This window comes from Dreissena polymorpha, chromosome 2 (assembly GCF_020536995.1).
Source record: "Dreissena polymorpha isolate Duluth1 chromosome 2, UMN_Dpol_1.0, whole genome shotgun sequence".
NCBI classification, from domain to species: domain Eukaryota; kingdom Metazoa; phylum Mollusca; class Bivalvia; order Myida; family Dreissenidae; genus Dreissena; species Dreissena polymorpha.
In genome coordinates this window covers 29933506-29947191 of record NC_068356.1, presented here as the reverse complement: position 1 = coordinate 29947191, position 13686 = coordinate 29933506, and the positions used below count along the sequence as shown (strand labels likewise).

The 13686-nt window shown below is 37.0% G+C and overlaps 1 protein-coding gene across 5 annotated transcripts in view; it reads left to right on the top strand.

The window, feature by feature from the left end:
- The window catches only part of LOC127866384 (histone acetyltransferase KAT6A-like), a 58540-nt gene extending 46711 nt beyond the window's left edge, over nt 1–11829 (top strand). For all 5 annotated transcript variants that reach the window (XM_052406868.1, XM_052406866.1, XM_052406867.1 and 2 more), the window contains 3 exons: nt 114–213; nt 7151–7332; nt 8083–11829. In XM_052406868.1, coding sequence (XP_052262828.1) covers nt 114–213; nt 7151–7332; nt 8083–10647 — 2847 coding nt within the window. In that variant the 3' untranslated portion in view covers nt 10648–11829. The remainder of the gene's footprint in view (nt 1–113; nt 214–7150; nt 7333–8082) is intronic.
- Nucleotides 11830–13686: the final 1857 nt, after the last annotated feature.

Genomic DNA, 13686 nt, shown 5'->3' with positions numbered 1-13686 from the left:
ATACGAAGAAATGTGTGCGCTACTTGATAATGGTATGCTTACAATTGATGTTGCGTGTTGAGTGCAGATTATTTGAAAATTAATAATGAAGTATATTCTTTACTTCTTTACAGATACGCAAAAAGCGTGGACAGAAGCGTAAGCTTGCTAATCATTTCATTCATGCAGATGACAGAAAAAGAACAAAGTACGATTCAGATGCTGAAGATGAAGGTACACACAATATTTCCATGCCCCATTTGTAATTCTCATGTTTCCTTTATTGTTGTGAAAAAAACATGTGAATCTGTGTCACATCCATGTGAAAAAGTATGATCTATGGATCCCATTGTAACATGTTATTAATTAAACACTGTAAAAATGCTGACAATTTTTAGCTCACGTGAGAACAACGTGCTCATGGTGAGCTTTTGTGATCGCCTTTTGTCCGTCGTCAGTCGTCCGTTGTGTGCCGTCAACACTTGCCTTGTAAACACTCTAGAGGCCACAGTTATTGTCCAATCTTTATGAAATTTGGTCAGAAGATTGATCTCAATGATGATATCTTGGATGAGTTCCAAAATGGTTACGTTTGCTTGAAAAACATGGCTGCCAAGTGGAGGTTCATTTTTCCTTATATGGCTATATATGGCTACAGTAAAATCTTGTTAACACTCTAGAGGCCACATTTATTGTCTGATCTTCATGAATCTTGGCCAGAAGATTCATCCCAATAATATCTTGGACGAGTTCGAAAATGATGCCGGTTGGTTAAAAACATGGCTGCCAAGGGGCGGGGCATTTGTCCTTATATGGCTATAGTAAAATCTTGTTAACACTCTAGAGGCCACATTTATTGTCCAATCTTTATGAAACTTGGTCAGAAGATTTGTCCCAATGATATCTTGGATGAGTTTGAAAATGGTAACCTTTGCTTGAAAAACATGGCTGCCAAGGGGTGGGGCATTTTTCCTTATATGGCTATATATGGCTTTTGTAAAACCTTGTTAACACTCTAGAGGCCACATTTATTATCCAATCTTCATGAAATTTGGTCAGAAGATTTGTCTTATTGATATCTTGGATGAGTTTGAAAATGGTTACATTTGCTTGAAAAACATGGCTGCCAAGGGGCGGGGCATTTTCCTTATATGGCTATAGTAAAATCCTGTTAACACTCTAGAGGTTACATTTATTTTCCAATCTTCATGAAACTTGGTCAGAAGATTTGTCCCAATGAAATTGTGACATGGCCACCAGGGGGCAGGGCATTTTTCCTTAAAAGGCTATATATGGCTTTTGTAAAACCTTGTTAACACTCTTAGAGGCCACATTTATTTCCAATCTTCATAAAAACTTGGTCAGATGATTCGTCTTATCGATATCTGGGATGAGTTCGAAAATTGTTACATTTGCTTGAAAAACATGGCTGCCAAGGGGCGGGGCATTTTTCCTTATATGGCTATAGTAAAATCCTGTTAACACTCTAGAGGCCACGTTTATTGTCTGATCTTGATGAAACTTGGTCAGAAGATTCATCCCAATTATATCTTGGACGAGTTCAAAAATGATGCCGGTGGGTTGAAAAACATGGCCGCCACGGGGCCGGGCATTTTTCCTTACATGGCTATATTAAAACCTTGTTAACACTTTAGAGGTCACATTTGTTTTCCGATTATCATGAAACTTGGTAAGAAAATTTGTCCCAATGATATCTTGGATGAGTTAGAAAATGGTTTTGGTTGCTTTAAAAACATGGCCACCTGGGGCGGGGCATTTTTCCTTTTATGGCTATATATGGCTTTAGTAAAACCTTGTTAACACTCTAGAGGCCATATTTATTGTCCAATCTTCATGAAATTTGGGGCCATCCTTAAAAAATTGTTTGTTTGGCATAACCCGACCCAGGTAAATTTGGGTGGGTAGGTAGGTAGGGATTTTAAATTTTTTTGTATTTTTTTTTTTCTGACATTGAACTCCGACATATACCAAACTGAAAGGTAATTATCAAATAAAGCTCCAAGTCTTCTGCCTCATGAAAGGAAATTGGTAAAGATTTTTCTGCACCATTCTATAAAGAACTTTGAAAATATAATATAATCGACGAAAAATACTTTATCAGTAAACGACAGTCCGAAAAATGGTACGCATTTTGCACATGAAATAAAATGTGCATATCGTTTGACTACAGAAAATGAAAACAAGTAACCTAGCAAATACGTAATTAATATACTATTTGGTTGACATATTACTTTACTATAGCATAGTTTGTGAACAAAAAACAACAAAGTAATTATAACATTTTAATTTCAATCAAGAACAGAACGCTGCAACATCTTCAACATGTAACTAATTATTTAATTATCATCCTTTAATTCAGATTGATAGTCAGTAGAAATTTGTAAAGCGATCAGCTTAAAAATAATTTATTGAGTGTTAAGCTTCTTTTCATTTGCTTATTTTTTATACGACTTTTGCCATCGGCCATTATATTGTAGGCAGACGACAATATCAATTGTGTATTCCATTATCTGCGCATGAATGACCCAATATTACCCGATAGCGAACTCAATGTTGATTGGCCAGCTACCATATGCGCTTCAAATTGTTCATGGAAACAAAGAGAAAAATAGTTTAAAAAACACTCCGGATTAAAATGGCGGATGTTTTCAATGAAATTTAACGAGATTTAAGCATATTCGCAAATTATATTTTTCTAGAAATTTTTCTCATCACCGTTAAATTCAATTCGGCAATCGGCAGAGATGTGTAATATTATCGCCATATAACTAATTATTTAATTATCACTCTTTAATTCAGTTCGGTAAATATTCGGTAGACAGATAAAAAGTGGCCAGCTTAGAAATATTTATTGACGGGTATTGTCACGTTTTTGTTTCATTTGCTTATCTCTTTATACGACTTTCCGACCAGTCGCTATTTTGGAGGCAGACGGCAATATTAAATTTGTATTCAAATTATACAACATCTGAGCATGAATGACCCAATATTATCCGATAGCTCTACCCGTTCTCACGTTTCATTCGACAGCGTAATGTCATGTGAAAGCGAGCTCAATGCTGATTGGCCAGCTACCATGTGCACTTAGGGCTGCAACGGGTACCCGAAATATCCGATGATATCGGATCCAACTTCATATTCGCGGGTACGGATCCACCCCTGAAAATTTCGGTTCCGGATATTTATTTTCATAGTTGTATGTAATCTAGCGCTGTTTTCACAAGTTTTGTTTTTTATACAGACTTGTTCTGTTTAAAAGATAAATCATACGTGTACTATTGGATATTTATTGACAAGTGACAGTCAAATAGCAGATCATTCGAGATCCTTTATTGTCATTACACATTCCGTAATGAGCCCCGAGAGCAAAACTAATTCGAAATCATGGAGGAGCTACACATTACAAATGCAATTCATAAAGGCAATAAGTAAGTTTTCAATCCTTATTGTCTTTCTGAGTTGTATTAAAAACAACAGTAGTTGATCCCGATCCAAAAAACTGCAAGAAACCATATTTGGATTCGGATCTGAACAATTTTTTTGGATTCGTTGCAGCCCGGACTGGTTTTCTATATTTGTCTCTTTGTTTCAATGCAAGTGTTTGCAATTCCAACAGTTAATGAAACCCGGTCTGTACCTCATTAGACATTGCTTGACCTTATTGTTAATGGAGTGCACATAGGGCTGCAACGAATCCAAAAAATTTGTTCGGATCCGAATCCAAATATGGTTTCTTGCAGTTTTTCGGATCGGGATCCCTCAGATAAGAGAAAATTAGAATTTTCTGTCTAAATTAAAGTAATCATTGTTTACGAAGTGTAATTTGACTAAAAAACATTAAACATTTATTTAAAAAAAAAACAAACACATTTCTCTTTTAACATTGTAGCGATGTTCAAATAAAACGAAACCTTAACGCTTATTCACTTAATTAGTATGCTCGTTAAAATACACTTCACTGTTCATAAGTTTGATGTTTGTTTTCACAACAATTAACATACATGTGTATCAACATTGCTCGGGTCAAGGCAAGCCCTATGAGCACTGACAGGGTCTCCTGCTGTGGAGAAGATTCTCTCACTGGGCACTGAGGTTCCTTGCATCACAAGATAGCATTTAAACTTAGTATATGACGAAATATGCTTTCAAGACAATACATTATGCAGGAACACAATTTGACAGGTCGCCAAATTATGCAAAATTTACCTGAATCAAATTCTAGCCGCACTGGATCCACTACTGTTGTTTTTAATACAACTCAGAAAGACAATAAGGATTGAAAACTTACTTATTGCCTTTATGAATTGCATTTGTAATGTGTAGCTCCTCCATGATTTCGAATTAGTTTTGCTCTCGGGGCTCATTACGGAATGTGTAATGACAATAAAGGATCTCGAATGATCTGCTATTTGACTGTCACTTGTCAATAAATATCCAATAGTACACGTATGATTTATCTTTTAAACAGAACAAGTCTGTATAAAAAACAAAACTTGTGAAAACAGCGCTAGATTACATACAACTATGAAAATAAATATCCGGTACCGAAATTTTCAGGGGTGGATCCGTACCCGCGAATATGAAGTTGGATCCGATATCATCGGATATTTCGGGTACCCGTTGCAGCCCTAAGTGCACATGGTAGCTGGCCAATCAGCATTGAGCTCGCTTACACATGACATGACGCTGTCGAATGAAACGTGAGAACGGGTAGAGCTATCAGATAATATTGGGTCATTCATGCTCAGATGTTGTATAATTTGAATACAAATTTAATATTGCCGTCTGCCTCCAAAAAAGCGACTGGTCGGAAAGTCGTATAAAGAGATAAGCAAATGAAACAAAAACGTGACAATACCCGTCAATAAATAATTCTAAGCTGACCACTTTTTATCTTTCTACAGAATATTTACCGAACTGAATTAAAGAGTGATAATTAAATAATTAGTTATATGGCGATAATATTACACATCTCTGCTGATTGCCGAATTGAATTTAACGGTGATAGTTAATTAGTTTTTTTACTCCCACACTATCCTGAACGACGGCAGCGTATTTTAATTAAAGGGATAGGAGAAAAACAGGAGCAGTTTAATTGTATTTAAAGTCTAATTAATCGCATATGCATATGTAAAATAAATAGGCGATTCAAATAAATACCGGTATGCGTTTTGTAAGTAACAAAAAAAAATTCAGTCGGGCCGTTAGTGGGTTGGTCGGTTATGCCAAACAAAAGAATTTTTAAGGATGGCATGGTCAGAAGATTGGTCTCTATGATATCTTGGATGAGTTCGAAAATGGTTATGTTTGCTTGAAAAAAACATGGCTGTCAAGGGGCGGGCATTTTTCCTTATATGGCTATAGTAAAATCTTGTTAACACTCTAGAGGCCACATTTACTGTCCGATCTTCAAGAAACTTGGTCAGAAGATTCATCCTGATAATATCTTGGACGAGTTCAAAAATGATGCCGGTCGGTTGAAAAACATGGCTGCCAGGGGGCGGGGCATTTTTCCTTATATGGCTATAGTAAAACCTTGTTAACACTCAAGAGGCCACATTTGTTTTCCTATCTTCATTAAACTTGGTCAGATTATTTGTCCCAATAATACCTTTTTATCTCAGGTGAGCGACTTTGGGTCTTTCAGGCCCATGATGAACATTACTTAATTCACTCCAGTTCATACTATTAAAGTTTGCATCTGTAGTTAGTAAAATAAGAATATTAAGTTTGTATGCCCCTGGGTCGAATGATCGGGGGTATATTGTTTTTGGCCTGTCTGTCTGTCTTTGTATGTGTCTGTCATTCTGTCCCAAAACTTTAACCTTGGTAATAACTTTTGCAATATTGAAGATAGCAACTTGATATTTGGCATGCATGTGTATCTCCTGGTAATGGATTCAAAGCGGTGCAGTAGGGGGCATTGTGTTTCTGACAAACACATCTCTTGTTTTTTTTAAATAATCTTATTGTTAAGTTCAAAGAAGTGTTTTAATAGCCTGTTATCTACATTTCTGTGTCTGAAATCAGGGGTAAAAATTCCGCCCCCCCCCCACCCCCTTCAGACTTTTTCTCAGCGACACATCTATGTGATTACTCAAAAGTTACATACCGGTTAGCTTGGTTAATGTATCTTGGTGTGTAAGCTTGGTTAATGAATCTCAGTGTGTAAGCTTAGTTAATGAATCTCAGTGTGTAAGCTTGGTTAATGAATATCAGTGTGTAAGTTTGCTTTATGAATATCAGTGTGTAAGTTAGGTTAATGAATCTCAGTGTGTTAGCTTGGTTAATGAATCTGTGTGTAAGTTTGGTTAATGAATCTCAGTGTGTAAGCTTGGTTAATGAATCTCGGTGTGTAAGTTAGGTAAATAAATCTAAGTGTGTAAGCTTTGTTAATAAATCTCTGTGTGTGGATAAGGGGCTTATGAGGAATTTGTAATTTCACTTTTGTTCGTCAGTTTTTAAAATCTGCATCCTGTGCTAACTTAAAAAGTACTTCAACTATGTTGATGAACATCCACCATGTTTATCCATCCAACCCTCTGCAAATCCAACTAATTCAAGTTGTTGAGTTGAGGTTAGTGAGTCATGGAGGGAATATGCACATTATATTAGTATTTTCATTAGACAAAAATTGTGGTTGCTAGCCTTCTGTTTGAAAAATAAGTGAAAACAAAAAATGGATCGTGCAACAACTAAAAATGTACTAACATGTGGTGAATTTCGTTAGGTGGCTGTTTGGGGAATACATATGCTATTTTAGTTTTGTCTGTCTATATGTCTATATGCAACTCAACAAGCATGTAATCTAAGTTCATGAAACTCTTTCTTGAATAGAGAGCCATATGATGGATATGCATGGTATTACATATTTTTTGCAGACCAAAGTTGTGGTTGCTATGGTTACAACAATAATTGAACATTAAAATCTGCATCCTAGCAAAACTGAAAAGCTATGTTAATAAAACTTCTAGAGTTCCTGTTCTTACTTAAACAGCACTTAACCCTGTTGTGTGGACTAGCCTTTGGGTAAATTTGGTTTTCAACTTTTCTACAATTTCGTTGTTTAATCTTATGGTTATTTTTCCCCCTTTATATATAAGCATTAAACAACATTTTGAAAAATGTGCATTGTATTTTTTTGCCTCAGATTCTGGTGATGAAGAGGATCAACCAAAACGTGACTCACGACATGTGAACAATAAATCATTGACAGAAACGTCCATGAACGAGTCTCTGTTTTCTCCTGCTAGTCAGATAAAACCTCGAGGAAGAGGTTGGCCAAAGGGGGTGCCCAGAAAGAAGCGTGCTGATGACTCCCCAGCCGCTATGGTAAGTTGTTATAATGATAATTATTTGAATCTGCCATTGGTCGTTTATACTCAGTATAAATCAGGGACGATTTTTGAGATCGAAGTAAATTCAAGTAGAACATTTAAGGGGTGGGGGTGTTGTCGGTAAATAAATTTCCATAACATTTCCAATAGCTTGTTTAAAGCGGTATTTCTTATCAGCAAATGATTAAGTATGTTTTATTCTGCTTCAATCAGTGAAAACTTTTTTATGAGGTTATTATTCCCCTAATACCCCAGTTTAACGTCTTTAAAATGTTTTATGACGGTGGAAAAGCATTAATTAAAAATTAATTATTGATAGTTATGGTTAATAATTATTAAATATTTTCACTCTTGTATGATCCACTCGTGAAATTATACATCTCTCTGATCACTACAGAATTTAAATCGAGAATCTATAATATAAAAAAATCTACTATAATGCAAGCCAAAAAGATCTTTTCAGATTCATTTAAATTTGTTAATAAACCTGACAAGTATACACTTGTCAAGCTGCATAAAATATAAGATAATTTGCAACTGGAATAATTGGTAGATTTTGGTACCGTATCAGTTTGATGATGCGAATAGTATGTTTTTGTCATAAGGAAATGGACTCTAGAATAATTTCTTAAGCCCAATGACTTATAATGAAATCAAGCTTAGACAAATAGGTTTATGCTTAACTTCAAAATACCAATATAAGCTTATTTTCATTTTTGACAGTATCTTGTATTGGAATTTTCAGGTTCTGACAGGCCGAGGTCGTGGTAGAGGTCGCGGTAGTGGTAGCGGTCGGCGCCCTGGCCGCCCACCAAAGAAACGAGATGAAAAACAGGTAGAGACCAGCATGGATGAACAAACAAGTGACAATGATCAGGAGGACAATGATTTGAGAACAGACCATTCCAAGTACAGAGACAGACAGTTGCCCAATGGAGAACTGAATTTGTCTAGTGATACATCATCAAGTGATAGCGAAAGTGAACATGAAACAAGACTACCTGTGAAAAATAATATAGTATCTCATAATAGGAGGAGTACATTGAAAACAAGTGCTAAGACTGAGTCTAAGGGTGGAAATAAAGTTACTTCTGAGAATCATACCAGTACTGAATTAAAGGTTCGTAAATCACCTATTAAACTTGAACGTACTGCTTGTACCAAAAAATCCTCAAGTCCGTCTAGCACAGAAGGAGTGCGAGAAAAATTGACACCAGAAGTGCCAGTTTGTGTCCCTAGTCCTTCACCAGTGCTACCAGAGTCCTGTTCGGACTTTGTGTCAGATTCCATCAGTGATGATGTGCCTTCATTGACTCCTCAAATGCCTACCCCTCACAGTGTTGATAGCTTTGATGGACCAAACAGCATTGATAGAGCTTTTGAGGAAGGGGAATCGAAAGTCCGTGCAACAGCCGGTGCCAATAATTCCTGTTTAAAAACAACTTCTGACCTTGCAAGAAATCGCCCGAGATCAGATGTAGGAATGGATGCACAAGATTGTTTTGGTGGTGATGATAAACAAATAAATGAGCTCAGTGAAGCAGACTCTAGCGCTTTAGCAAGCAGTAGTATTGTTGAACAAATGGCAAATGAAGATATGGAACATGAATTAGATGATTGTGATGACATAGACAATGATAATTCAATGGGTGACATACCAAGTGATGATAATTTGCAGGACTTTGATAGTGATACGTCTGCAAGTGAGGCATTGAGAGCTACAGAAAATCTTATAGCCGCAGAGATAAACAGTAGTATGGAACAGCCTGAGGAAACAACTGCTGCAGCAAATAACCTAACCAATGAGCCTCTAGTGCAGCGAGAGGAGACAATGCATATTGACAGTATTGCAAGCGTAGGCAGCTCTCATAGTGTGAATGTGTCCAGTGTTGAACCTCCGATACAGCAGCCAGAGCCACCGATGCCGAGTCCCAGGCACCCACATCCGAGCCCACACAACATCGTGAGTCCACATCATCCCAGCCCACATCAGCCAGGACCCAGTCCGCACTTGCCAAGCCCTCACCACACCATGAGTCCACATCACACTCTGAGCCCACATCCAAATCATGTAAGTCCACAATGTAACCAGATGAACAATCAGATGTTTTCTCCAAACCAGCAGATGAATAACCTGAACAGTTCAAATATGTCAAGCAATCGCTATGGCAATGAGATTGATGTGAGTCAGCTGGCTGGACTTGAATCTCCCACCTCCATGAGCAGCACGGAGCTTCAGAACACGTCTGGTGATGGATCTCTACAGCAACATAGGCAGCAGCAGTCCCTGGGAGCCTCCATCACATCATTGCTGGCAGACTGTGCACAGCAACATCCACAGCAGCAACTGTTCACTAACAACCATTTCACAAACAATCCAGTGCAAATATCATACTGTGCCACATCCTATATGGACACTGTAAACCCGGCTTTGATTGGCAACTCTTGTGGAGCCTACATGCCAATTATGACCAGCACGCAGGCAGCAATGAATTTCATGTCACCTAATAATTTCTCGCAAGTGTTATTACAACAGCAGCCACCGCAACAAAACCAAACTCAACGTCTTTCACACAACAACACACCATGTCCGTCTAATGTTCGGCAAGGAAATGCCACTGGCTTTGATAACCGACATAATAGCTGTAGTCTTGCAAAACTTCAGCAAATGACCAATGGTATTATGGACATTATCCCAGAGAATCAGCAAATGACGCCCCCACCTCAGCTTACACCACCCCCTTCTGTCAGCAGCATGTCGACGCCAACATCCATGATGCGTGCTATGCAGACTCCTAACCCAGTTCAACAAACAATGCAGCAGCAGCAACAACAACAGCAGTACCAGCAGCAGAGGCAATATCAGCAGTCTAGTAGACAAAAGTCAAGTAGTTCTTCCAAACAGAAAAACACTAATGTCAATATTGGATCTAATATCAATATGGGACCAAACGTTCCTTTTTCTCCAAACGTTGCTATTCAGCCCAATACCAACATGCTTCCACGGTATAACATTATGGATCCCTATAGAATGCAACAGCCTATGCTGAACACCAGCTACATAACTGCAAATCCAAGCTTCATCAACCAGCTCCGCCAGCCAAATTTACCAATGCAGATGAGCCTTCAGATGAACATGAACCCTATCAACTCTATAAACTCTATAAACACTATGAATCACATGAACATGAATCCACAGCAGCATTTCCAGCAACAGGCTTTTCAGCCTCCCCAGTCCAACAATGTGTACACCTACGGCTACATCAATGGTGGCTTACAGAACCCACTGAATATGAACATGAGACGATGAAAGGACTAGTGTGTGGAATATACCCGTAATTTTGATTACAATTTGAAAAGTGCTTGATTTTGTTGTTACATTGAAGTGGTATCAGAATGTGTTGCGTGTTGGTAGGCAGTAAAATGACATTTCATATAAATGATTGTGTTTTGGTTGTGATTTTTATCAAGCGTTATATTATCTATGTGCAAATAACATTCTTGTTTAGACTTTATGCAAGCTTGTATATTGTTTGTGCAGTGGGCTGGTCTCAATTTGAAATGTGTAATTAACCATCCAATCATTCCATCATCAAGTCATTTTTACTAGCATCATTTTAGCATTAGTGTTCATCGTTATTTTCATAAATTCTTGAGTGTGATTTTTCAGTAGTAGAAACTGAAAATACGTTTTAGATATTTTCTTTTTTATTCAGACTTTAAATGGCATATTTTGTATAGCCTATCCTTTGGTAAGAAAGCTCTAATGAGGAATAATGTGCTACCTATATCTAGTCCTTAAGACTGCTTTCAGGTTAACCAAACCTAGCACCGGTCTCATCTGCCACTTTGCCATAAGTATTACTGTAGCAGTAATGGTTGCCTTGTATATGTTATATGGTTTTAGTTTGTATATTTTTGCTCGACCAGCATCTGTCGGATGCAGTAAATCATAACCTTGAAATGCACTCCATCCATGCAAACTTGTATTTAATTGGAGGACATCCATTAGAGAGATGTGTCCAAGTATTCTAAGGTTGTTTGGACGTTTTGTGATAGCATTATTAACTTTTTTGAAAATATTTTTCTGTTGTCTTATTCATTTATTTATTATTTTAATATCTTATTGTACATAAGTATAATTGGGCACTATAAAATTGTAATTACTGGCCTTGTTACTGTTTGAAGTATTATTGTAGACTTAATGGAATCAGTAAGAAAACTGGAATCCATACTTAAAAGCTGGGCAATTATTTTATTGTCAAATGGTAAAAAACATTTGTCTTAACGACTGTATAATTGACGTTATGAATCTCTGCAATGTTTAATGACTTGCCTTGGTCTGACTGTATATTTTGTGTATTATTTTATCAGCCAGCTCATTTAGACATCCTTATCTTCTGCATCTTTACTTTGTATATACTGGAACTCCCATTGTGGATTGTGCATTTATTATTTAATTAAAGAACAATTTGTTGAATTTTACAACTTGGATTTGTGTTGTCTTTTAAATCTTGTAAAATACATGCATCTGTGACAAAGGATCATCAAAAAGTACCACACCGATTAGAACAAATGGTAAAAAAAAGAATGGAAGGTACAATATATTTATTTGTTCTAAAAAGTAAGCTACATGGTCAATGTTCATGATTTTTACGAACATTTCAGGGACCATTTTGCGCTGAAAATTTGTTTTTATATTTTTTAGCTCACATGAGCTTATAGTTCTCATGGGGAGCTTGAAGCATTCTGTTGTCCGTCTGCCCGTGCATGCGTTGGTCCGATAATTTTTCTATTGATTTCTCCTGAATGCTGGGCAGATTTTAATGAAACTTCACAGGTATGATCCGCATGTTTTCTTTCAAGTTGTTCAAGTCATATGTATATATATATATATATATATGTAGGTCACCATAGCTAAAACTAGATTATTTTTTAAAACTTCTATGAAACTGCAAGGGTCGGGTGGATGTTTTGTGTGTAACAGTATCATGGTCCTCTACTAAGTTAATTCAAATAATGCCGTCAAAATTGGCCCCGTCCTGGAGGTTCATTATTTTCCCGTTGTGAAAACTCATCACTGTAAAAAATAATAACTAAAAATCTCTGAAAACACAGGGGTCAGAGGTTTGATATTTGCACGACTGTCCTCTACCAAATTTGCTCTAAATTTACCCCTCCCTATGTGTTACTTGTTTACCTTATAACTTGAAAGTTAAAATAAAAACAACACAATCCATGGGTCCCAGAGGTTTGTTATTTGGCATGTAACATGTTATAGTGGTCCGGTGCTAAATTTGTTCAAACTATGCCCCTGGGGTAAAAATATTGCCAAGCCACAGGAGTCATAATATGTATAAAGATTGTATAACCGGGTAGTAAATATTTATAAAATTTACATACTCTGAAACCGCAAGGGTCAGGGGTTGATATTTGGTGAAAACAAAGCACAGTTTTTCTCTTCTAATTTTTTTCATTTCATGCGCCTTTGGTCAGAACTAACCACGCCTTTGGGTCATGTGCTTTATATAGACTTCTAGTAAATCACATTAAAAAATCTTATACTATGAAACTGCAACAGTCCTGGGTTTAACTTTTGGTCACAGGTGGTTAGCGTGTGGCTATGATATTATTATATATATATAACAAGGTATGCAACTCAAATCACCCGAAAACGGGGTGCATCGCTTTGAACAGCCACATCTTCATCAATTGTGCAGTGATTTTCACGATCTCAGTCTTATTCAACGCAGAAATGAATTGCCTTTCTGGAAATGTATATGTCTTGCAATATTTTTACAAATGCTGGGTCAACTTTTAAGAAATAACACGCTACATAACTCGCATGACCCTGTTGACACTGATCAGGTAGTATTTAAGACTGAAAGCTTGGCGGAGTAAAGGGCATCTTCCTTGCAAAGTTCATGTACCTCGATACCATATATCAATAAAACGTATGAAAAAACATTATTACCGTGCTTGTGGTTACATTATGCATCAAAACTAACTGTCCAGCGCCGTTTGAAACCTTTGTTTACATACAATTTCAACTAACTGACATTTTAAACACACGAGTGACTTCATTGGTCCAATGCGAAGGTGTGTCTTTACAACTGGAGATTTCATTCATGAATACTGCCTGATCATTGTCAACTGGGTCAAGCGAATTGTGTATCGTGTTATTTCTTAAAATTTGACCCAGCAAGTGTAGAAATATAACAAGATACATGTGTATATACATTTCCAGACAGAACAATTATTTCTGCGTTGAATAAGACCGGGTTCATGAAAATCGCTGCAAAATTGAGGAAGTAATGACTGTTTAAAGCGATGCACCCCGTTTTCGGGT